A 25,724-nucleotide genomic window follows, 5' to 3' on the forward strand; every position below is an offset into this window, starting at 1 on the left:
AACGGGACAGAACAAAGTTTTGGTATGCTCAGATTCATCATCAGTATTAACAAGCTTAAGATCATTCAAATCCAAAAGTCGTCAAGATATTCTGTTTGAAGTACTCCAGTCAGTAACAAGAATAGTAAATCAAGGTAGACAGGTAAAGTCTATATGGGTACCAGGACATGTAGGGATAAGGGGGAATGAATTGGCAGATAAATTAGCAAAAAGGGCATTAACAAAGGGAAATATAGAAATGCAAGTTAGTATTAGTAAAGCAGAGGTTAAAAGTGTGATATGGGAGAAAATAAATCAAAAGTGGCAAGAAAGTTGGGATAGAGAGGGGAAAGGGAGACACTTATATCAAATTCAAAGGGACGTTAAAGATACAAGGGTTGGAAGTGGAAATAGGAGAGAAGAAATGGTGATATCTAGATTAAGATTGGGACATTGTTTACTAAATAAAACGCTTAAATTGATAGGGAAACATAATACTGGACTATGTGATGGATGCCAGGAAGAGGAGTCAGTAGAGCATATTGTTTTGAGATGTAGTAGATATGGAGCTCAGAGAGAGATGATGAGGAATAAGTTGAGGGAGATGGGAGTTCAGAACATTACATTAAAAGGGCTATTGAGCAGTGATAGGGTTCAGACTAGAATTCTTATGACTTTCTTAAGAGAAATAGGGGTTTTTAATAGGATATGAAGAAATGTAGTATTGAGGAGGGTTAAAAGTATAAATATTGTTGTTGTCATGATTATAATAATAATAATTATTATTATTATTGTTTTGCAGAATGACTGGGAAGTGTGTGTGTGTGTGTGTGTGTGTGTGTGAGTGGGGAAGGGGATTTAGTCTGTAAACCTATTTTCTGGTTCACACTCCGGAGCAGAAGGTGGCGGAAATGCACCAATAAGCTGGATGCCAACCGCCGTTAAATAGTAACAAGAAGAAGAAGAAGAACATAAAAACAATGTGGTGTGAGTTGAAGAGTGAGCCTCTTGGTGTATCGGCTGTGTAAACGGGAGAACTTCAGTTTGGCATCTGCGTGTATGGTGACCAGTAAATGGTGCCAGCAGTTACGAGTCTACAGAAACTTGCTCATATCATAGTGAGTAGTGATTCTACACGGGGTTTGCAGCAACAAGCAACACTGAGGAGAGTGCACAGCTATTAGTGATTCACACCGTTTAACTTTGTTGCGGGGCATATAGCTGTAAGTCATCTAGGCTGGTGTCCAGAGAAAAACGAGAATTGCCTTCGTCTGTCACTAGCCACTGTTTTTCCTGGGCTTAATCATTTGGTTTTACTTTTTATTTCTTTGTATGTATGTGTGTGTGTCTTGGGGATCTGCCACCACTGTTTTTTGATGACCTGGACCTAGGTGGGCCTAGGATGGAGTCCTGCTAATGGTAGATTGTTCATTTTAAATGTTTTTGTTTTTTTGTCTGTTTGGCAATCGTTATAATTCAACATTCGGGGCATTGTGCAATATCTCCTTTGGGGACAGTGTCTATTTTGCAATGTTTACTAGTGTGTTGTGTGAAATGCTGTGTTAATGTATGCATGTACGGCCGATTTGGTTTGAAGTATTTCTTGCAGTGTGTATATGTGAACAGTACCTATTTATTCGACTTTATTCACTGTTGTCTAGGTATTGTTAGATTTTATATCCTGTAACTCATTTGCTATGAGACTTTTATTCACTGTGATTTATTTATTGTAGAATTGTTCACTGTTACCTATGTGGAACTGTCTGCTCTGATTGCAAATCAGTGTATTGTTTAGTGTTTAATAAAAACTATAATTGAGTACATCAGTCCCATATCCATCCTTTCATTGGATACAACCTGCCTAAATAGTTCAAAGGGGAGTGCGGTTTGGGTTTTCTAGTTTAAATATACAAATTGTGTGCGTTGGAGCGCCCCCTAGGGGTCACATATGTAACAAATACGCATTCCAAAGTCGTCACAGTGTGCAAAACATACCTTATTCTGGTGACCAGTAATGCTGGATTTTTCAGCGGGGATATCTGAATTCTTAGCATTCATGAAACATTACTGAGAAATACCTGGATGGTGAAAACATCCTGTGATCAGAAGCTTCTTTGACTGCTCTTTTCTTTTTGTCATTTTTATTGTTGTGTTATGGAGAGAATGGCACATCTTTTTATAGATTTTTAAAATTTTATAAAATGTTATTAGCCATGAAGAGTAACATCTCTGAATTTTTAACATTCATGAAACATTACTGAGAAATACTGGGATGGCTTTCTATTTTTGTCTAGATCCTTGAGTGCATCTATATAAGGCCACTAGAGTGAATGGTTTGCAATCCTTGTCACACTCCAGCACAGTAGGTGGCAGTATGGAAATTTTTTTTTGGTTTTGCCTATTGTTTGGTCACTTTTACTGAGGCTGTTTGACTTTGCCAAGTGGTTCTTGAATATAGTGGCGGAAATGGCCATTGTATTCTCCGTTTTTATCACATACTCAAGCCAAACCACTTGGAAATGCATGAATAGGTTTTCTTGCACAGTACAAAGCTTAATTTTGAATTAGCTCTAATAATCCACTAAAACAATTTTACCATTTCTCATAATTTCTCACAGAGGCGACACTGAGGGGACGGAGGAACCCGCTGCAGTTGGGGGGATGGTGTGCAGCAGATGGTCCCCAATACTGTTGTGAAAGTGGTGTGACTACGGACCAAGGGGGAGCCGGCAGGACGAGGGTACCCGGTGGAGCTGCAAGTCCGAGGGTCTCCGGTGGAGCCGAAGGTGAGAGGAGCAAAGACGGAGCCGACAGGCTGAAATGGAGCCAAGAGGTCGAAGGCCAGAGTCGCACGCACGGTAGATGCACAACCTGCCACTCTATGTGACAGGGACTCCCCGGAGACAGTGCAGGGCTGTAGACATCCGGCAGTGGTGGGTCTGGTGGACTGGCTGAGCTTCGTGGTGCAGCAACACATGGCAGAAAAATGGTAAGAATAGCACAGTACATGTAGAGCTATGAGATGGGGAACTCACAGTTTATACAGTCTTTAGTGCCATCCAAACACAGCGATGATGAAGGTACCGGGTGGGAGACAATATTTCTTTAGTTTATCAGCCAGTCCTCATTTTCCGTAGTTAAGACTCCCTCGTCCGCTGATGTCGTGGGCTCAGACCTCTGGTCAGACTCATGATGGGGCTCCACTTCCGGGGCTAGGGTCAGCTCTGTCCTCTTCTCCTCTAGCTCTGGCTGACGCATCGTGGCGTATGGTAGTTCAACGTCTGTGGGGGGCACACACGAATTCTCCGTGGTCGAGGGTTATAATCCGGGCTCTGGGTCTGGCTGTGTACTGGATCGGAATATGACACTCTCCAGAGGTCTAGGGTGGTGAAAGGTTGCCCCGATCCAAAACAATGTCTTCAGGGTCTCATCATCAAGGGGCCTGGAGACGGCAAGACAACAAAAGTCTTTAACAAACGAAAAAAAATGATGGCTCAACCTGAGCCAGGACGACAAATCTCACTCTATATTCTTTGTCCGGTATTCTGTAACACCTAAGTTCAATAAAGATGAGGAATATTGCACACAAGGTTTATTAGAATAATCCAAACAGCAAACATGCAAAACAGCGTTCAGATACAAACAATACCGAACAAGGAATGCAGGTGAGGGAACAACTTAAGAAGGAACACAAAAGAGGATAATTAAGCACATACAGCTGACACATATGAACTAAAGCTAACGGTAACCAAGGAGACAAACGAGTGGTAGGAATCTGAACAAAGAAGACACATGACAAATGAAAATCAACTGAAAGTCCATGGAAACCAAACTAAACAGAACAGAATGGTGACATAAATAGACTTGATAATCAAAACAATATGTGGAATTAATGCATATGTATAATTTCCTATTATCCAATTTAAAATTAATAATCTTGAAGTAGCTGCTCACCTATGTCCAAGAAGACTCTGTCATCAGAACAAAGCTCCTGGTTTATGCACTGGATAATCAATGACATGTTTCAGTGTTTATTGCAATGACTACATTTTACTCAGTAGATATGTAGTTTATGTTTTTAATTGCATTTACTTCTGAGACTTTAATTCTACATGATAAAAGGTGTTGTGTCGAATTTCGACTGCCTGCAAGAATTCTATTGCCCTCCACTAAATGGATTTTAATGATTGTGATCATTTTCCCTTTCATTTTTCTTTATTTTAATAAACTTTTATGTAGTTATTGCATTTGGTGGTCACAAGTTAATTTCACGGATCTTTTATGTTGGATACGACTGACTAATATTGAGTAGCCTAAATCTTGTATACCATTCCTAAAGGTTTTGCATCTACAGCACACATTACATTGATGCACAAACGTGGATATGATCTACATGTCTAAAGTATATCTATCTATAAATTACAGAAACGTCTGTCTGTCTGTGTGTCTGTCTGTGTGTCCGTCTGTCTGTGTGTGTGTCTGTGTGTTATTCGCATACCTCTCGAACCGTTAGTCCGATGGATTTCAAACTCGACAGGTGTCTTGCCACGGGCACGAGTAAGTGCAGTGCCAAGTTTGACGTTGTTTGGATGAGAAATGCAAAAGATATCGTTAAATATATCATTTTTAGAAGGTTGTGGTTTAAAAATAAACATTCTGACATTAGAGGGTTGTATCGTTCAAAGAAGCCCCAAGAAGGTTGTGGTTTAAAAATAAACATTCTGACATAAACACTCTGTCAGCTACACTGTTTACTTCTGAATATTATAGTTTGGTTCCAGAACGTGATAAATCCATTTTGATTAATTTGAGTAAAAAGGTGTTTTCTTTACCAAGAAAGTGGCAAGATGAAAACCACTATTTTCTGTTTCAAACGTTCACATTGCATCTTTAGGTTATAATATCATAAAAAAATCAAATCCAGACTTTGATTTTCAAAGATTTATTATAAAAACTGATTATTTTTCCCCAAAAATGCAATAAATTCATGACACTTTTTTTTTCCAAAATGCAATTAATCCATTGAATCAATATAAAAGTTATTTTTTATTATATTGAAACTGTTGAAATCAGCCATCGCTAAGAAATATTGTCACGGGTGACAAAATGCTGGGAAAAGCGGAACCTTTGTTTTCTTTCCATGTTCCCCGAGGGGAATTATTTTGGTGTAACGCCTCACTCCGGTTCCGGGTGTAGCGGAGATATTGTCCAAACTAATTACCGCTGATGCACGACAGGTGTGAGGGAGAGAGGAGCGGTGTTTGCACAGGTTTTCCGCTTCACAGGAGGAGGATAAAAGAGCCATTCGAAGTCGAGTTGAGGTGAAGGTTGGAACTGGTAAAAGTCAATCGGTGTTCAGTTGATCAGTTGTTTGGCTGGGTCTCAGTCGTTGTGTTTTGGGGTAGAAGATCTCCTGTAACTGTTTGTGGAATACTACTGGATTGAACTGCTGCTTGGATCTGCGCTGGAAGAGGAAGAGAGAAAGATAAGTGAATTAACTTCATCATTGAATCAAATGTAAAGCTTGAAGAAAAGACTGTGAATGTGAAATTTACTGTTGAGGAGGACATCTGTTTCAGATACATTGGAGAGGAATTGAGAGTTGAATATTTCCGTTGAAAGGCATGGATGAAGCGAGGCTTCTGATCAGCCCTACTGTGTGAGTGATTTGCAGTTGTTTGCCTTACCTGATGCACGTCGAATTAATGCTGTGGATTTGTAGTGAACACGAGTGCTGTGTGCTATGCTGAGAAGAGTCTTCCAACGCCTGCTTTCATTCTTGTGAGATGATCTACTGGTCTCCATCTAAATCCCAGAACGATACAACTGAGCTGGTGAAGTAATGTTTTGTATTGTCCTCTCCTCCACTGAATATTGTCGTGAAGTAATTCCTCATTGAGGGCTCCTGTTAATCCTCTCCCTCTCTCTGAAAGTTCAAGTCTCATGAAGAATCGTATGGCTGTGGAAAAGTCACAATTTCCCTCTCACGTCCTGATAAGAGAAGCTGTTGTTAAGAGAAGAAACCTTACCTGTTACCTACCGTCTGAGTCTTGCAGATGTGCAGCAACGCTGTGAAGTGAGTTTTAAAGTCACAATTCCCCTCTCACGTCCCGATGAGAGAAGCTGCTGTTAAGAGAAGAAACCTTACCTGTTACCTACCGTCTGAGTCCTGCAGATGTGCAGCAACGCTGTGAAGTGAGTTTTAAAGTCACAATTTTCCTCTCACGTTCTGATAAGAGAAGCTGCTGTTAAGAGAAGAAACCTTACCGGTTACCTACCGTCTGAGTCCTGCAGATGTACAGCAACGCTGTGAAGTGAGTTTTAAAGTCACAATTTTCCTCTCACGTCCTGATAAGAGAAGCTGCTGTTAAGAGGAGAAAGCTTACCTGTTACCTACCATCTGAGTCCTGCAGATGTGCAGCAACGCTGTGAAGTGAGTTTTAAAGTCACAATTTCCCTCTCACGACCTGATAAGAGAAGCTGCGGTTAAGAGAAGAAAAGCCCACCTGTTACCTACCGTCTGAGTCCTGCAGATGTGCAGCAATGCTGTGAAGTGAGTTTTAAAGTCACAATTTCCCTCTCACGTCCTGATAAGAGAAGCTGCTGTTAAGAGAAGAAAGCTTACCTGTTACCTACCGTCTGAGTCCTGCAGATGTACAGCAACGCTGTGAAGTGAGTCTTAAAGTTACGGTTTCCCTTGCATGTCCTGATAAAAGAATCTGCTGCTGAGCGAAGAAACATTGCCTGTTACTTACCGTCTGAATCCTGCAGATGTGCAGCAACGCTGTGGAGTAAGCCTTCCCAGCCACTATTACACCATTGGGTCTCGAAGACAGTGAATAATCGATCCAGCGGCTACTCCGGCCGAATAGCCTTAGAAGACAAGAGTTGCTCATTCTTTCCTCAAGTTGATTATTATTCAATAAAGATTGTTACTTGTGAACTAAATTACTTGCCTCCTCGTTTGTCCGTCTGTCGCGTGCCTGTGGTGTCGGCTCCTCACGGTGGTGTCTGGAGTCAGGGGCGGCTGGTCATCCGAGTCCGCCCCGGCCTGCACCGGTGACACAATTTGGCGTAAGTCGGCAGGGTTGCCACCGTGAGTTGTAGCGGCCACAGGTACGCGATGGTGGACGAAGAGGCCCCATCAGTTCGCTCGCAAGTAATGCCCATCATGATGGGAGCCTCTTGGGCACAACGCTATGGAGGACCAGGATCGGAGCTGAGTTTTCAGGACTGGAAAGCGCAGACGGAATATCTGGCTGGATTACAAGGACTGAGCGCATCACAAAAGGTACAGTTTGTGCTAGGATCGTTAGAAGGAGAAGCTAAAAGAGAAGTTCTTGCTGCATCAGAAGCCACGCGGGCCACTGCGAAGAACATCTTTGATTTCTTGTTTGGAGTATATGGAGATTCGACCCCAGTAGCCATTCTTCGTGCCCAGTTCTTTAACTGTCAGCAGGGGCCTCAGCAGACTCTGCGAGCATATTCCCTGAAACTGCGGGAGCAGTTTGGCCGGCTGAAAGGGCGACAAGATCATGGATTTGGAGAAGGAGATGGCTTATTGAGAGACCAGTTTGTTTTGGGGCTGCGTGAAGGACCGGTGCGCCAGGGCATACGGCTCCAGCTTCGACGAGACCCCATTATGTCTTTTGAGGCTCTTCGACAAGAGGCCTTGGCGTTGGAGTCAGATCAGGGAGAGACGACTCGGACACCGGTTCGTGTGGCGGCCAGCAACGCCACAGTGCCCGCGCCTGTTGAGTCAAGTGAGTGGAAGCAGAAGTTGAGGACAGAATTACTGGAGGATGTTAAGGGACAGATGGCAGAGTTGTCTCGGAGTCTTTTGGGTGAGCTTCATCGAGGTCGAGTTGAAGGTGGGCCGATGGGGCGAGGAAGATCATATTCAGAGGAGGGGCAAGGACCGGTACGCCGCCCTCCGCGTCCGACGGGCCCCCGGTTTCAGTGGGATCATCAGGGTCGACCCATCTGTATCAATTGTGGAAATCCGGGACACATCAGCCGCCAGTGCGACCGTCGTCGAAGTTCTCAAGGGGGTTTTTAGTCCCACCGGTCACTGTGGGTCAAGTGGCCGGGACCCCTTCAAGAGACCCTTGTTCTGTTCCGGGGATGAGAGACGACTGGGTTGGGCGTTGTCCCACCGTGGAAGTGCAAGTCAATGGAATGAAGATTAATTGTCTGGTCGATACAGGTTCTCAGGTCACATTGTTTTCAGAGAGTCTGGCTCTGGAGTTATTCGCGGATCATCGGCTTCACAGGACGGAAACTTCAAGACTCACATTACGTGGAGCGAATGGATTGGACATTCCTTATACTGGGTACATCGTGGTAGACTTTTTGGTTCGAGGGGTTCCTGTCCACCAGAAGGGTGTTGTCATTGTTCGGGACCATTGCTTGGGTCTCCATCGAGCACTGCTAGGGATGAATGTTGTCCTGGATTGCTGGGAAGAGCTGTTTAAAGACCGACCGGCCCGAACGTCCCCGTTAGCAGTGAGGCAGGACTGGGACCAGATCCTGGCCGATTGCCGAAGAGTCCATGCAGCAAGTCAGGTGCAAGAGCGGGAAGATATCGGTCGAGTCACCTGCCGGTACGCTCTGTCTGTTCCAGCCCGGAGCGAGGCTGTTCTCTGGGTCCGAGTGCCTGCTGGACCCCGTGAGTCAGGTAACTGTGTCCTGGTAGAGCCCCATGAAGATTGTCAACCCATCGAAGTAGCCCATGGGCTAGCGGTCATACGACGAGGGCGAGTTTCAGTGAAGGTGCGAAATGCCCATCCCTACCCAGTACTCCTTCGTCGACACCAACGTCTGGTTCGAGTTTCATCTGTCCGTCCTGTCCAAGTCCAAGAGCAACAAGATGTCTGTTTCAGGCAGGTGAGCCCTGCGGTGGTAGAAGTTGCCGTCCGTCCAGTGGAGGCCAGTACAGGCCCTGTGAGAGGGGAAATGCCGACCCATTTGATGGGGGAGTCTTTGAAGGGTGAGGACCTGGAGGAAGGACAAGTGTTACAGCTCCAGGAGCTCCTGAAGAGGTGGAAACATGTGTTCTCAAACCATGAGGAAGACTATGGTTGTACAGGAGTGATTAAGCACCAAATACCCACCGGAGAAGCAACACCTAGTCGGGAGCGGTACCGTCCGGTGCCCCCCACTCTCTACACTGAAGTCCGTGCCCTGCTAAAAGGGATGCTAGATGGAGGGATTGTTCGAGAAAGTAGTAGTCCATGGGCAGCTCCGATTGTCCTAGTACAGAAGAAAACGGGAGCCTGGAGATTTTGCGTCGACTACCGTAAGCTCAATAGTGTGACCAAGAAAGATGCATTCCCGTTGCCGCGGATCGAAGATTCACTCACGAGTTTGACTCAAGCAGCATGGTATTCAACTTTGGATCTGGCCAGCGGATACTGGCAAGTACAGATGGATGACCGCGACAGAGAGAAAACTGCCTTCACCACACCGTTTGGGCTATTCGAGTGGGACCGGATGCCGTTCGGGTTGTGCAACGCTCCCGCAACCTTCCAGTGACTTATGCAGCGATGCCTGGGAGGGCAACTAGTGGAGTCCACGCTGGTCTATTTGGACGATGTAATCGTTTTTTCCCCTGACTTTCAAACTCACCTGCATCACTTGGAGAATGTCTTTCGGGCCATGGAGAGATATGGGCTAAAGTTGAGGCCAGATAAATGCCAGTTGTTTCGCAAAGAGGTACAGTTCCTGGGACATCGAGTCAGCGCTGCCGGTATATCCCCTGACCCAGAGAAAGTTGCAGCAGTCCAAGGTTGGGAGCCCCCACGAACAGTGAGACAAGTGCGGTCATTCCTAGGCTTCGTAGGATATTATCGACGATTTATTAAAGGATTCTCTGGGCTTGCTAAGCCATTGAACCAGCTTCTTGCTGGCACTGGACGTTCCCGTGGCAAAAGCTCATCGACGGTGCAATGGGACTCAGCATGTGAAACAGCCTTCCAAAATCTGAAGCAGGAACTTCTGAGGGCCCCTATCCTGGCCTATGCAGACTTCACTCAGCCGTTTCTCCTGTATACCGATGCCAGCAACGCAGGATTGGGGGCGGTACTAGCTCAAGAGCAACAAGGAGTGGAGAAGGTAATTGCTTATGCCAGTCGAAGCTTGCATCCTGCAGAGCGGAACGCAGCAAACTACAGCTCCTTTAAGATAGAGTTACTAGCCATGAAATGGGCCATGGCCGAGAAATTCAAAGACTACCTATGGGGAGCTAAGGTGACTGTGATCACGGACAACAACCCTCTAGTCCATTTGCAGACTGCCAAGTTGGGAGCAGTGGAGCAGCGTTGGGTGGCTCAGCTTGCTAATTATGACTATCGGCTTAAGTATCGACCTGGCAGAGAAAACACGAATGCTGATGCCTTGTCCAGACTCCCAGCCATTCAGAGAGACGGTCTAACGCACCTCGATATCCCTGGTCAAGAGGATGAATTATTGGTGGCGGTCGTGGAAGCTCCCGGGACCCAGGGGGATGTTCCGTCCAGTTGGGGATGGGACCCCGGACGGTGGAGAAGATTACAGCAGGGAGACGAAGACCTGTGTCAGGTCGCCTCGCATCTCAGGCGAGGATTCAGGCTGCGAGCCGAGGAAAGGCAGGCTCAGACAGTGGGAGTACGACAGCTCCTGAAGCAGTGGAAGAGACTGCGGATTAGAAGTGGGGTAATCTGTCGTTCACTGCGAGATCAAAGAACTCAGGAAATCAGGTATCAAGTGGTGGTCCCAGAGGACCAAGTCCAAGAGCTGTTGGCTGCCTATCACACCCATGCTGGCCATCAGGGCCAAGACAAGACTTTGTCATTGCTGAGGAGGTATTTCTACTGGTCGAAGATGGAGAAGAAAGTTGAAGAGTTCGTTCAGAGTTGTCCATGGTGTACGCTGTTTAAACGCCGGAAGGAACCTCGAGCCCCACTGGTCCCTTTTCGGCCAAAGGCACCTCTGCACATCATAGGGATTGACTTCCTGACCTTAGGGAGACCCGCAGATCGATACCAAAACATCCTGGTAATGACGGATCTGTTTACCAAGTATGCCTGGGCCGTCCCCACAGTAGACCAGACGGCAGTGACTACAGCCAATGCCCTTTGGAAAACGGTAATACAGACGTTCGGCTGTCCAGAGACTCTCCATTCGGACCAAGGTCCAAATTTTGAGTCCCGAGTCATACAGGAGCTGAGCCAGCTCTATGGTTGTCGAAAGACACACACGACTTCGTATCACCCCCAAGGCAACGGGGGATGTGAAAGATTCAATCAGACCCTGTTGGGGCTATTGGGAACGTTGGAGAGTGAGCAGCAGTGTCAATGGGCCGAGAGCCTCCCTACGTTACTACAAGCCTATAACAATAGCGTGCACAGCATCACCGGGTATGCCCCTTCTTACCTCATGTTTGGGCGTCATCTACGTCTACCTGTAGACTTGCTTCTGGGCACCGAGACCACCGAAGGAGAGTACAACACCACGGACTGGGTAAATCGACACCACCAACAATTACTAAATGCATACAAGCGAGTTTCAGGCCATTTGAGTGCTGCAGCAGCTAAGAACAAGCGACTGTATGATCGAACTGCCAGAGAAGCCCCTTTACTGCCTGGAGAGCGAGTGCTGGTAAGGGACAACCGACGTCCAGGGAAAGGAAAGCTCCATGATCGTTGGGAATCGACACCATATGTGGTGGAGCACCGGCAGGGGCCTGATGCTCCAGTCTACTCGGTACGGCCTGAGGGGAAACCGGGACCTATACGAGTACTTCATCGAAATTTGCTCCGTCCATGTCCGAATTATCCACAGCCAGCGGCTGAAACACAGAGTGCGCCGCCTGCCCCCAATGTGCCCTTGGTAGGGTGGGCAATAGTCCCAGGGAACCCCGAAGCGGAGGCCCGAGCGGCTTCACCCACGCCACCCCGACGGCCCCAGCGGAACCCTGAAGCGGAGGCCCGAGCGGCTTCACCCACGCCATCCCGACGGTCCCAGCGGGACAACCAAGGACAGCCGCCTGAGAGATATGGCGAATGGCATTAGAGAAGACCGGTTCTAGGGACTAGAACCGATTGGCAGGGGGGGATGTCACGGGTGACAAAATGCTGGGAAAAGCGGAACCTTTGTTTTCTTTCCATGTTCCCCGAGGGGAATTATTTTGGTGTAACGCCTCACTCCGGTTCCGGGTGTAGCGGAGATATTGTCCAAACTAATTACCGCTGATGCACGACAGGTGTGAGGGAGAGAAGAGCGGTGTTTGCACAGGTTTTCCGCTTCACAGGAGGAGGATAAAAGAGCCATTCGAAGTCGAGTTGAGGTGAAGGTTGGAACTGGTAAAAGTCAATCGGTGTTCAGTTGATCAGTTGTTTGGCTGGGTCTCAGTCGTTGTGTTTTGGGGTAGAAGATCTCCTGTAACTGTTTGTGGAATACTACTGGATTGAACTGCTGCTTGGATCTGCGCTGGAAGAGGAAGAGAGAAAGATAAGTGAATTAACTTCATCATTGAATCAAATGTAAAGCTTGAAGAAAAGACTGTGAATGTGAAATTTACTGTTGAGGAGGACATCTGTTTCAGATACATTGGAGAGGAATTGAGAGTTGAATATTTCCGTTGAAAGGCATGGATGAAGCGAGGCTTCTGATCAGCCCTACTGTGTGAGTGATTTGCAGTTGTTTGCCTTACCTGATGCACGTCGAATTAATGCTGTGGATTTGTAGTGAACACGAGTGCTGTGTGCTATGCTGAGAAGAGTCTTCCAACGCCTGCTTTCATTCTTGTGAGATGATCTACTGGTCTCCATCTAAATCCCAGAACGATACAACTGAGCTGGTGAAGTAATGTTTTGTATTGTCCTCTCCTCCACTGAATATTGTCGTGAAGTAATTCCTCATTGAGGGCTCCTGTTAATCCTCTCCCTCTCTCTGAAAGTTCAAGTCTCATGAAGAATCGTATGGCTGTGGAAAAGTCACAATTTCCCTCTCACGTCCTGATAAGAGAAGCTGTTGTTAAGAGAAGAAACCTTACCTGTTACCTACCGTCTGAGTCTTGCAGATGTGCAGCAACGCTGTGAAGTGAGTTTTAAAGTCACAATTCCCCTCTCACGTCCCGATAAGAGAAGCTGCTGTTAAGAGAAGAAACCTTACCTGTTACCTACCGTCTGAGTCCTGCAGATGTGCAGCAACGCTGTGAAGTGAGTTTTAAAGTCACAATTTTCCTCTCACGTTCTGATAAGAGAAGCTGCTGTTAAGAGAAGAAACCTTACCGGTTACCTACCGTCTGAGTCCTGCAGATGTACAGCAACGCTGTGAAGTGAGTTTTAAAGTCACAATTTTCCTCTCACGTCCTGATAAGAGAAGCTGCTGTTAAGAGGAGAAAGCTTACCTGTTACCTACCGTCTGAGTCCTGCAGATGTGCAGCAACGCTGTGAAGTGAGTTTTAAAGTCACAATTTCCCTCTCACGACCTGATAAGAGAAGCTGCGGTTAAGAGAAGAAAAGCCCACCTGTTACCTACCGTCTGAGTCCTGCAGATGTGCAGCAACGCTGTGAAGTGAGTTTTAAAGTCACAATTTCCCTCTCACGTCCTGATAAGAGAAGCTGCTGTTAAGAGAAGAAAGCTTACCTGTTACCTACCGTCTGAGTCCTGCAGATGTACAGCAACGCTGTGAAGTGAGTCTTAAAGTTACGGTTTCCCTTGCATGTCCTGATAAGAGAATCTGCTGCTGAGCGAAGAAACATTGCCTGTTACTTACCGTCTGAATCCTGCAGATGTGCAGCAACGCTGTGGAGTAAGCCTTCCCAGCCACTATTACACCATTGGGTCTCGAAGACAGTGAATAATCGATCCAGCGGCTACTCCGGCCGAATAGCCTTAGAAGACAAGAGTTGCTCATTCTTTCCTCAAGTTGATTATTATTCAATAAAGATTGTTACTTGTGAACTAAATTACTTGCCTCCTCGTTTGTCCGTCTGTCGCGTGCCTGTGGTGTCGGCTCCTCACGGTGGTGTCTGGAGTCAGGGGCGGCTGGTCATCCGAGTCCGCCCCGGCCTGCACCAGTGACAATATCTCCTGAACTTTTTTGACGGCGATCAGCTCACAAAAACTGATTTTGCACTGCTCTCTGAATCAACGCGCTTATTCATTTGTGGATGTAAACAATCTATAAGTCAGCTATGCTGTTTACTTCTGAATATTATAATTCATTCTGGTGCGCTTAACGTTATCGCTACTGTGTAAATGCTATTCACCAACTAAACATATCCTTTTCAGTGCGTTCACATTCTCTTTCACGGGCATCATTTGTAGTTGCCTATTCACAAACTGTTTGCTCAAGCATAGCATTTTCTCAGAGTTCACTGTGTGCTTTCTACCATGCACAAATAAAAAAAAAGTCACTGAACTTTTGCTGTGTAATTGTAACAATGAGCACTCAAACACACCAAACCAACAATTACTAAAAACACACACAAAAACTGATTTTGCACGGGCATTTTGCACTAGACAGACGTCTGTCTGTCTGTCTGTCTGTCTGTGTGTGTGTCTGTCTGTCTGTCTGTCTGTCTGTCTGTCTGTCTGTGTGTGTGTCTGTCTGTCTGTGTGTCTATCTGTCTGTCTGTGTGTGTGTGTGCCTGTTAACCACATCTCTCGAACCTTTAGTCCGATGGATTTCAAATTCGACAGGTGTCTTGACACGGGCACGAGTAAGTGCAGTGCCAAGTTTGACGTTGTTTGGATGAGAAATGCAAAAGATATCGTTAAATATATCATTTTTAGAAGGTTTAGAAGGTTAGAAACCAACAATTACTAAAAACACGCACAAAAACTGATTTTGCACGGGCATTTTGCACTAGTTGAAAGAAATCTGTAACATAAATCTGTTATATAAACTCATTGATTTCACTTAACAGCTTTAAATATAATGCACAATAAATTATAGAAAAATGTATTTACATCTCTTAACAGAAAGGTTTTCTTTATTCCCTTAAATCCCTTTTAATCCTTGTTGTGGGGGCTTGAAAATATTTTTCTCTGCAAAAGGCTGGCCCGGCAGAAAAAGTTTGGGAACCACTGACCTATAGCCTAAAGCAAGGCAGGTTTGTGCAGGTTTGTGAGGTTTGTAAAGTGAAGATAAATCAAGTGTGTCATCAACAGGCCCATACAGGAACTGCTGGCAGAGAAAAATCAACTTATTACATGTCTAAAGTACACCCAATCAGTTTTCTGACAGACAGATAGGTAGATACAACATATAGAAAGATCCAATGTCCATTGTCAGTAAATCTACAATTTTCTTTTCTTTTTCTTTTTTTGGTGAACTGTTCCTTTAAGGACGCCTACTAATCCCCCAAAGGATACTCCCTCTTTCCTTTGACAATCAGTTTTATGCATCTTTGTTCCTAACATTTTTGAGGAGGAACCAGAGAGTATAAATTCCCTATGCTGATCCCAACAACTGCATTGCTTAGAGAGGCATTCCTCTTACAGGTAACTTTTACTGACATGCTCCATCCATCGTTGTTGTAGTAATTCTTGCCATTTTGTTACTTTTTTATTGTTTTTCAGACAAATTTGAAATTTGTCATTTCTTTACAGGCTAAGGACAATGAACATGGCTTGCAGAAGACCAGTCCCCGAAGGTGAGTAAAAGTATAGGAATTGTTTTTGACCAATAAAATGTAATCAAAATTTCTCTCAGTCTTCACAAATTGACATGCTTAATGTTCTGGTATTTGACACAAGCCTGTGCAAAACCATCATGTAGTAAGTAATACATTTGTAATTCTACAGAAGTGATGAAAGAAAATCAACTCAGCTTCTTTCAGGAGCGTCTTCCATTGGCTGACCGTACGGCTTTGCTCTACCATCTCTCCTATCCCTGTTTGGCTAAGTTCCCCAAGTTGGAGAGGGTTCTCAGAGAGTGTGCTCTTGAAACCCAGAATCTCTTTGCCTCCTCTGAGGCTCTTCTCCAGAAGGTAAAGTCAATGTTCTTCTGACTTTTCTCTTATTGAAGTCAAACTAAAGAGTTTTTAAAACTCTCAAAATAAGCTAATATAACCAATTTTAAGGAGTAGAACTGAATTGCATTGAAATTAATAGAAATGACAGTGTAGCTTTTAATAATGCATTTAATAAATGTATATATTTCACTGTAATAACTTAAATTTCAGTTCATGCACGATTGAAGAAGAACATTTAAATTCAAGATCACACAGGCTTTCATGGTTTTTATAGATTTTTGTACTTTTAGGATAAGTAAAAAAATATATATAACTTGGAAATAGTACATAATTTCTTTCATTTTCAGTAGGTCCAGTAGTTGCTAGGAGCAGCAGAAAAACAATAATGTCTATTGAATATAATACATGTCTGATTTGCTAAATAAATTTATTTTTATTAAACTCTGTTAGACTTTCTGTCTTCTGGTGGAGATAAGGTAAATGTTTGATGATAAATGTTTGACATGACGGGACACATTGTAGTATTTGATGCATTTGACAATGATATACAGTGCAATTCTTTTTGGTTGTGTTGATTAAATTAATTTTAATTATTCTAAATGTTTATTTAAAATTTTGGATGGATTCCCCCAACCACCTAGCCTAGAAATCTAGACGCACCCTAGCGGCAGCAAAATGTATTTTGCAGCCAGGGTAGTCTAGCAACTCTCCATTGACTTTCGAGCTGCAAAAACCTAAATTGGGTCAGTCCAATCACGTCGTGTATAGAGTAGGCGGGGCGGGCTTAACATAATGACGACAGAGTTGTGACGGTTCCCTGCTACTTGAAAACAAAGAATGGCGGCTGCTGCTGGAGAACAGTCTTTCGAATCGGCTTTGGCCGCGACTCTGGAGGACTTGGAGTTAAGTTTTTCTTTGAGAAAAGAGCAAAGAACGGCACTTAAGTCATTCTTAAAAAAAGGAAGATGTGTTCGTAGTTTTGCCGGCCAGATATGGCAATAGTTGAATCTATCAACTAGCTCCACTGTTGGGAAAACGCTCTGGTTGGTTGAAGCGCTGTCCTATTGCGTGCAGAGGGAATTTGAAAGACAACCGTTTATCCCGCCCCTCGGATTGAGCCGTGTCTATGGTGAGTTGCCAGACTAACATCTTGATGTAGGTTTGGCTTGCCAGGCTACCAACCACCTGCATATTTTGGCTTCAAATGGCGAAATCACCAAAAGGTGACGACTTTGGGGCACTATTAATTTTGTACCTACAAAAAACATAGAATTTAATATAAAATGATTTAAGTTGGCTTAAAAATCTAAGGGGGCACATGCAAGGACATAACATGTAAAAAAATCTTGCTGTCTTTTAGTGTGTGGACACAAGTAACCAAATGGTTTCCTCAATGTTCCCTCAACTGAAACTCGCTGTTGAAAATAATGAAAACATTCAGGCCATGACGTCTTTGGAAAAATCAAGAGAATGGATCGCAGAAATTGTTAACGGAGTGGAAGAGATGGTTGACAGGTAACATTTTAGGAAATGTTTCCTATTCAGACGGGATTAGTTTTACAAGGGTAGATGGAGTAAAGTAATTTTACCACAGGACATCTGTAATATTAATGGCCAATTCACACGGGATAAGTAGTCTCAGTAAAACTAGCAGAAGTGGGAGGGGTAACTCAATTTACGCACAGTTGTTACCTTCCTGTTGTCGTGTGCATATTACGTTGCTTCCTGATATCATGTGTGTAAACGCATACAAGTTATATATATAACCTATATATAACTGTTAGGTCCAGTCCAATGATTTATTAATTAAATTAAATAAATTCTGATTGGATTCTGTTGGTAATACGCTCTTACCTAAAGCAAAAAGAAGCTTTGTGCCTCTGACAAGTGCTTTCAATTTTTTTTTTTTATCTGAATGGTAAGCAGAAAACACTTGAGTTTTGCCACTGACTTGTCCCACCGCCTAGAACACAACTGAGTGCTTTTTCAAGCTCTTCCATACTTGAAAAACTGCGGAAAACGTACTTGGTTACTTACGTAACCTCGGTTCCCTTAGAGATAAGGGAACGAGTACTGCGTTGCAAACGCTGTGGGAAAACTCCTTTTCTCGAGAATATTGAAGCCTTTATTTTAAAACGCATTGCTGCAGCATAAGCGAGAGCATCAGGCTCGCGCGAGCTAGCTGATAGGCTATGCTGCATGCAACTGCACGAACCAATGGCGAGAGAGCAGAGGCGCACGAACCAATCAGAGAGCTTGGCGCCCTGCCATACTCGAGCGCGCCAAGTAGGGCGTGGCAGAAGAGTATAAATACAGAGAAATCTCGCCATAAAACAGGTCTAATCGACTGAACGAAAATACCTGATGTTCGAGGATAGCACGGCAGGGCAACGCAGTACTCGTTCCCTTATCTCTAAGGGAACCGAGGTTACGTAAGTAACCAAGTACGTTCCCTTACGAGAACGTTCTCTCGTACTGCGTTGCAAACGCTGTGGGAACACTTTTTAAAACGCCGTGCTAAGTCTCGTGGCTACTCTAATCCAGGAATTTCCGGGATAGAAAGTAGCCAGAATACCACAGACCAGAACATCGGGTCTAAAGATACTTGGTGTGTACATAGGCTAGGGCGAAAGGGGCCAGCCCATGTAAAGTTCCCATACAACTTAGAAATTTAACCCGGATCGGAGAGCCGAGGTTAGATTGAGAGAACCCGTGCTTGTAAAGCAGGGACCTCTAAGTTATAAAATCTCGCAAATGTGGACGGAGCTGACCAGCCTGCCGCCGCACAAATGTCTTCAATAGAGACACCACTAGTCCAAGCCCACGAGGAGGCGATGCCTCTCGTGGAGTGAGCTCTGACACCCATGGGGCAAGGAAGGCCCAGTGAGGTGTATGCTAAAGCAATAGCATCAACTATCCATCTGGATAGCGTGAGTTTCGTGACCGGCAACCCTTTGGTTCGGCCCCCGAAACAGACAAAGAGCTGTTCGGACTGCCTAAACGAGGCCGAACGCTCCAAGTATAATCTCAACGCTCTAACAGGGCAGAGCGTATGAGCATCACTGTCTTCTCCCGAAACTGGGAGGGCCGACAGCGAAATTACCTGCGCTCTGAACGGAGTAGAGAGCACCTTAGGCACGTAACCGTGTTTTGGCTTCAAAAGGACTTTAGAGTCGTTGGGGCCAAACTCAAGACAGGAAGCGCTTATGGAAAGCGCATGTAAGTCCCCTACTCTTTTGACTGACGCCAGTGCCAGTAACAGAGCAGTTTTCAGGGAAAGGGACTTTAGGTCCGTGGACCCCAAGGGTTCAAAGGGGGGTCCCTTGAGGGCCCGTAGAACCAGAGAAAGATCCCAGGCCGGCACTGAGGGAGGCCGAGGCGGGTTGAGCCTCCTGGCTCCTTTAAGGAAGCGAACAATAAGGTCGCATTTTCCCAGAGAAGAGCCAGCCACCAAAACGTGAAAAGCCGCGATGGCTGCCACGTAAACTTTGAGTGTGGACGGGGAACGTCCCGCGTCCAACAGCTCCTGGAGAAAGGAAAGAACCAACGGTACTTCACAAGAGTGAGGGTCGAGGTTTCGAGCCTGACACCAGCTGGAAAACACTGACCATTTAAGGTGGTAGAGACGTCTAGTAGACGGAGCTCTAGCCTCCAGAATAGTATTCAGGACGCCCTCTGGGAGGTCCTGGGGTAGCCGTTGAGCGGCCAGGCATGAAGGGCCCACAAGTCGGGACGGGGGTGCCATATCCTTCTGTTCGCTTGAGCCAATAAGTCGCTCCTCAGAGGAATTGGCCAAGGGTCTGAAACTGACAGCTGCATCAGCTCTGGGAACCAAGATTGGGACCGCCAGAGAGGAGCTATCAAGAGGATCGCACACCCCGTGTTCCTGATCCGTTCGATGACCTGAGGCAGCATCGAGACCGGAGGAAACGCGTAAAGGGGACGATTGGGCCAGTCGTGGGCCAGCGCGTCCTTTTTCTTCGAAAAGAAGATTGGGCAGTGACAGTTGTCTTCTGAGGCGAAGAGGTCTACCTCTGCCTGTCCGAAGATTTCCCATAATAGGAGAACTGTCTGGGGGTGGAGAGACCATTCCTCTGGGGGAACGTTGCCCCGAGAGAGCATGTCTGCTCCTGTATTCAACGTGCCCGGCACGTGAGCTGCTCTGAGCGAGCGCAGATTGGTTTGAGCCCAAAGTAGCAGCTGGGTAGCTATGGCGAGCAGATTGCGGGATCTGAGACCGCCCTGGCGATTTATGTAGGACACCACTGACATGTTGTCCGTCCGGACCAAGACATGGTGTCCTGCCAGGTGTGGAAGGAAGGTTTTTAGGGCCAGAAAAACTGCTCTCATCTCGAGGCAGTTTATGTGTAGGCGTTTCTCCGAGCTCGACCAGAGGCCGGAGGCAGGCCTGCCCTCGTACAGGGCTCCCCAACCTGAGTTGGAGGCATCTGTCGAAATGACCCTCCTTTCTGAGACCACTCCCATGCTCACACCCTGCTGATACCAGCTGGCGTTCATCCAAGGGGCCAGTGCTAGAATGCAATGCTGGTCCACCCTGATGTTCAGGATACCTGTACGCCAAGCGTGAGGGGGTACCCGAGGTGCTAGCCACAGCTGAAGAGGACGCATGCGCAGTAGACCTAGTTGGAGTACTGAAGCTGCCGAAGCCATAAGGCCCAAAATCCTCTGATACGTTCGAAGGGGTACATGAGTGCCCTTCGTGAACGACGCGGCGAGCTGTTGGATTGAGAGAGCGCGGGTAGAAGTGGGCCACGCTCTCATAAGTACGGAGTCTAGAACTGTTCCCAGGAACGTAATACGCTGACTGGGGGACAGAATACTCTTGGAGAAGTTCACCCTGAGCCCCAGGCATTCTAAATGACTGAGAAGCCAGGCTTTGTGAGTATTGGACTCCGCCTCTGACTGAGTCAAAATGAGCCAGTCGTCGAGGTAGTTCAGGATGCGCATTCCCCGCTGTCTCAGGGGGGAGAGAGCTGCATCCATGCATTTCGTGAACGTACGAGGTGCCAGTGCCAGTCCAAAAGGTAGAACTGTGTACTGGTATGTCTGCCCCTCGAAGGCGAATCTCAAGAATGGCCTGTGGTGGGGGTTCACTTGGATGTGAAAGTACGCGTCTTTTAGATCCACTGAAAAGAACCAATCGCCTGGGCGAATTTGCGCCAGGATGTGTTTGGTTGTAAGCATTCTGAACGGCCGTGTCATGAGGGCTTTGTTCAGATGCCTGAGATCTAAAATGGGTCTTAAGCCGCCGTCCTTCTTCGGAACGAGGAAGTAACGGCTGTAAAACCCTGACTCGCTTAGTGCAGCGGGAACTCTCTCGATAGCCCCCTTTGCCAGCAGACCCTGTACTTCGGTGCGGAGGACATGAACTAGTGTGCTCCTTACTGAAGTTTGAATAACCGCTCGAAAGCGTGGTGGTCTGCGGGAGAACTGAAGCGAGTAACCGCGCTTTATGATGTTCATTACCCACTCTGAGACTCCGGGTATGGCCTGCCATGCCAGAGCCCGATGAACCAGAGGTATGATCATATCTGAAGACTGAGCGCCCGGAGACGGGGGCTCGACTAGACATGAAAGTGAAATTTTGCTCGATTTGTGCTTTTTGTGGGTCGCTGTTAAAACAGCGTTTGTGTGCAGAGGTGCATGACAGATAGCAGGCCCTATTTCTGCATTTAAAACTACTCCAGCCGCCTGAACTGAAGAGGGGGCTGTGAGCAGTGTTCGAGCAATCTTCGGGGCTGGTCCGGCCGCGGCGGGACATGAACCCCTCTTTCTGCCGGTTAGGACGGCTTCTTCGGCTCGAGGTCGAGCGTGAGCTTCGGTCTGGGTCCCTGGCGCTTAGGGAAAGGGTAACGTTTCGCTGGCTTTAAGCGCTGACCGGTCTCAGCCGCTGGGCGGGGCTGATGAACCTGAGGAACTGACTTCTCTGGCCGCGGCGCGCTCTTGGGACGCCGTGAAGCCGAGCTGGAGCGTTTGGGGAGAAAGTGCTTCATAGCACTAGAAGCCTTCTGTGCTTCGGTGAAGCGCTCCGCGAAGCCATTGACAGATGGGCCGAAGAGACCAGATGTGGAGATCGGAGAGTCTAAGAAGGCGGTTCTATCTGCGTCCTTGATCTCCGTCAAGTTAAGCCACAGGTGGCGCTCAAGCACAATCAAACTGGCCATGCTGCGGCCGAGAGCTTGAGCGGTGGTCTTCGTGGCCCGAAGCGCCAAGTCTGAAGCGCTACGGAGGTCTTTCAGGGTGTCCGGGAGAGGGCCTGACTCATCCATGGAGCGGAGGAGTTTGGCCTGGAACGCCTGAAGTGTGGCCATGGCGTGAATCCCCGAGGCAGCTTGGCCAGCGGTGGCGTAGGCACGGGCGGCCAAAGCTGAAGTGGCCCTGCAGGGCTTAGACGGCAGCGTCATCTTAGACCTCCAACTGCCTGCAGTGGGAGGACATAAATGGACGGCGACCGCTTCTTCGATGGGGGGAAGAGACACGTAGCCCTTCTCTTCAGCGCCGTCGACAGAGGAGAGCGTGTGAGAAGCGGAAGCGCGCGTTCGCGCTGAAAAGGGCGCGCGCCAGCTTTTAGTGAGCTCCTCGTGGACCTCCGGCAGAAAAGGAGCGGCGCGCTGACGGGGGGCCTGTTGGCGGCCCGGCAGGTACCACTCGTCGAGGCGGCCTCTTGCAGGTTCAGCTGGGGAAAGCCAGTTGAGTCCTAGTTCGTCGACAGCGCGAGACATGACACGGAAAAGTTCGGCGTCGATGTTCGCACGTGTGTCAGGACGATCGCTCAGAGAAGAGGGGGCGGGGTCCACAGAGCCCGACCATTCCTCGCTCTCGGATGCCGCCACAGAAACAGCGTCATCCTCATCCGCCGATCCGCCAAAAGAAACGAGTCCCGCCGCTTCGAGAGAGGGGCGTTGGTCGCTTCTCGCGAACAGAACCGGGGATTGGGAGGCGGGTGAAGCACGCGGGGAGAGACCCGGCGTGAGCTCTTCAACCTCACCGCTTTCGGGGATCCTCTGATCTCGTCGCTTCTTCCTACGGGGCTCGTGGGGCGCCGAAGACGGAAGTGAAGCGGGTTCGCCCTCTGAAGTAGCGAGGGCGAGACGTGACCGGAGAACCGCCATGGTCATGCTGTCGCAGTGTGGACAGCCGCCTTTAGTGAGCGCTGCCTCGGTGTGCTCAGGACCGAGACAGACCGCGCACAGTGTGTGTCTGTCAGACACATGCAGGGAAACCCCGCAGGACTCGCAAACAGACATTTGAAACAACGCTGTTCGCGCGCTGTGAAAACAGCGGTATGCTCTTTTAGATAGTGCAAAAAGGATACTCGTCGGATGCCACAGGGAAACGCTCAGCCGGCGATCTGCGAGGATGATCTGCCAAACCTGAAGCTGTTCCGCTGAAGGGCTTCTCAACGACGAGCGGCTTCTCTCTGGAGATTTCAGCGAAGAGGTGAGTCTCGAAGCTGAAGGAGATTAGATCTGTTTTATGGCGAGATTTCTCTGTATTTATACTCTTCTGCCACGCCCTATTTGGCGCGCTCGAGTATGGCAGGGCGCCAAGCTCTCTGATTGGTTCGTGCGCCTCTGCTCTCTCGCCATTGGTTCGTGCAGTTGCATGCAGCATAGCCTATCAGCTAGCTCGCGCGAGCCTGATGCTCTCGCTTATGCTGCAGCAATGCGTTTTAAAATAAAGGCTTCAATATTCTCGAGAAAAGGAGTTTTCCCACAGCGTTTGCAACGCAGTACGAGAGAACGTTCTCGTAAGGGAACTACTTTTAAACAGAAAACCACAGAATATTTAGGTACATATTTACATCTGGTCCATTCGCACAGGATTAGTATTACCAATTTTTCCGGACATTTTTACATACAGTAAGGTAAAAGTCGCCGTAATCTTTACTGGCATTTACCATAATGATTGCTGAGATGGTACATTCGGACAGGACTAAAATCACTGTGAAGCTCTGGTAATAATCACTTTACCCCACCTCTTCATCTTAAACTAATCCCGACTAATAGAGCTTAAGTGTTACATGTCAAAAGCATTATAAAATATGAAAATATGAATATAAGTTTACTGTGATTGAACTGATGGTTTATCTGAAATCTGTCATTATCAGATATGAGAAACACAACCGCAGTGTGGCTTCCTGCACCAGTGATGTGATTCTTGAAAAGGCTGAGGCAGAAAAAAAAATGGCACAAACTACCAAGGAGACAGAGGCTCTAGAGAAGGTGGTGAGAGATCTTCAGATGGAACTGAGGAAAACCTTAGAGGAAATCGGACAAATTGAATCAAAGATAAACCGGTGTCAGGCCAGATCTGCTCGTGGAAGAATGTTTGGTTTGAGTTTCCTGGCTGTCGTTGTGCCATTTGTTGGACACATTCTTAAATCCATTTTTCAAGCTAAACCTGCACAAAACCAGGCTCTTGCTAATGAAAAAGCTCAACTCATTGCTCAGAAGTCAAACCTGAAAAGCCAGGAGCACAATATCCAAGTCAGGCTGACTGATGTTCAGCTGAAGTTGGCAAACAAGAAGACGGAAAAGGGTGAGATTCTTTCAAGATCTCTGTGTGCCAATGGTCAAAAACCTCAGAGTGATCTCTCATAATCAATGTCTGCTTCATATTTTTTATCAAGGTTCAATACCCGAAACTGTCCATCTGAGCGATGTCCAAAAGAACCTTTATCAAATCCAACAAACTCTGCTTAAGCATAATATGTTCTGGAAATCAGTGCTAGTATTTCTGGAATCTCTCAAAAGCGAGACCTTTTCTAATGAACACTTCATTGAGGAGAATGAACTGAAGGAGATTGTTCTGATGCATATTGATTCAGCGCAAGAGGTAACTTACACACTGAGTAAATGTTCAGTTGCAGATTATGACAGTTCATTTCATTGCATTTTCTATGTTGTGATTCATTTTGTATCTCAAATCTTTCAGAATTGGAAGGCCTTTGGTGAATCCTGTCTGATGGCAAAGAAGGCCTTTAGCTTGCAGAATAAAGATGCATATACGTTCCTGGAGTTCAACCCATCTTCACCGTCACCAGAGGAATGGAAAAGGCGGTATGACATTATGGAACTGCCATCGGTGCACATTAGCCAATGATGTCTGCCATTACTTTACAGTACATAGGAGTACATTCAACATACACATTTATAGTGTTTTATAAAGCTGAATTCAAATTGTCGCTGGCTAGCGCTGTGGTTGCTAGTGGGCGTTCCCACTAGTTTCCTTGTAAAGTTTATGAATGACATTCGCATATGTCATTCCATGTTGTAAACATCTTCTTTTTTTATTTTTTTTATCAATTTTCTTTCCACTAAACATTTTGAAAGTGGAAAGATTATATAAATGGAATCAGCAAATGCATAATATAAAAGACAAGCAACCTGAAAAGAAAAACTAATTGTGTAAAAAATATGAGAATACATTTATTTTTAAATTAGCATCTTGTCTGTAGTTTGATTTATAGAATTGCTCTGGTACTAAATGATGAATTTATGTAAAAATTGTAAAGCCAAAATCATGATGAATATAGTATAATTTTAAATGTTATGTAGTTTGTGTTTGTATTGTATGTAACATGCTTTTTTAAATAAATGGATTCAAAAAAACATCTTGGATATTTGTGTGAGGGACTCGACACAGAAGAGAACAAGTGCAACAAGCCCAGCGGAAGTACTAAGTGAGAGAGGAAAAGGCCCATCTCATGCCTGAGAGAAAGAGAATGGTGGACAGCGAGGGAAGCAGCCGTTTCTA

The 25,724-nt window shown here is 46.4% G+C and overlaps 1 protein-coding gene across 4 annotated transcripts; it reads left to right on the forward strand.

Annotated features, from left to right (window-relative positions):
- Positions 1 to 926: 926 nt before the first annotated feature.
- Positions 927 to 25,572, forward strand: LOC311283150 (uncharacterized protein). 4 transcript variants are annotated; one of them, XM_084397379.1, is made up of 8 exons: positions 927 to 1,097; positions 2,598 to 2,968; positions 15,580 to 15,623; positions 15,775 to 15,959; positions 17,305 to 17,459; positions 24,076 to 24,506; positions 24,598 to 24,803; positions 24,903 to 25,572. In XM_084397379.1, the coding sequence occupies exons 2-8, from the start codon at positions 2,955 to 2,957 to the stop codon at positions 25,068 to 25,070; spliced, it is 1,203 nt and encodes a 400-aa protein (XP_084253505.1). In that variant the 5' UTR covers positions 927 to 1,097; positions 2,598 to 2,954; the 3' UTR covers positions 25,071 to 25,572. The 4 variants fall into 4 exon arrangements, with proteins under 4 accessions (XP_084253505.1, XP_084253508.1, XP_084253507.1 ...); XM_084397382.1 differs by lacking the exon at positions 17,305 to 17,459 and having other exon boundaries at positions 973 to 1,097; positions 15,810 to 15,959; XM_084397380.1 differs by lacking the exons at positions 927 to 1,097; positions 2,598 to 2,968 and adding an exon at positions 15,210 to 15,471.
- The last annotated feature ends 152 nt before the right edge of the window (positions 25,573 to 25,724 follow it).

The sequence above is a fragment of the Rutilus rutilus genome, assembly GCF_951802725.1.
Source record: "Rutilus rutilus genome assembly, chromosome: 23".
Lineage (NCBI taxonomy): Eukaryota > Metazoa > Chordata > Actinopteri > Cypriniformes > Leuciscidae > Rutilus > Rutilus rutilus.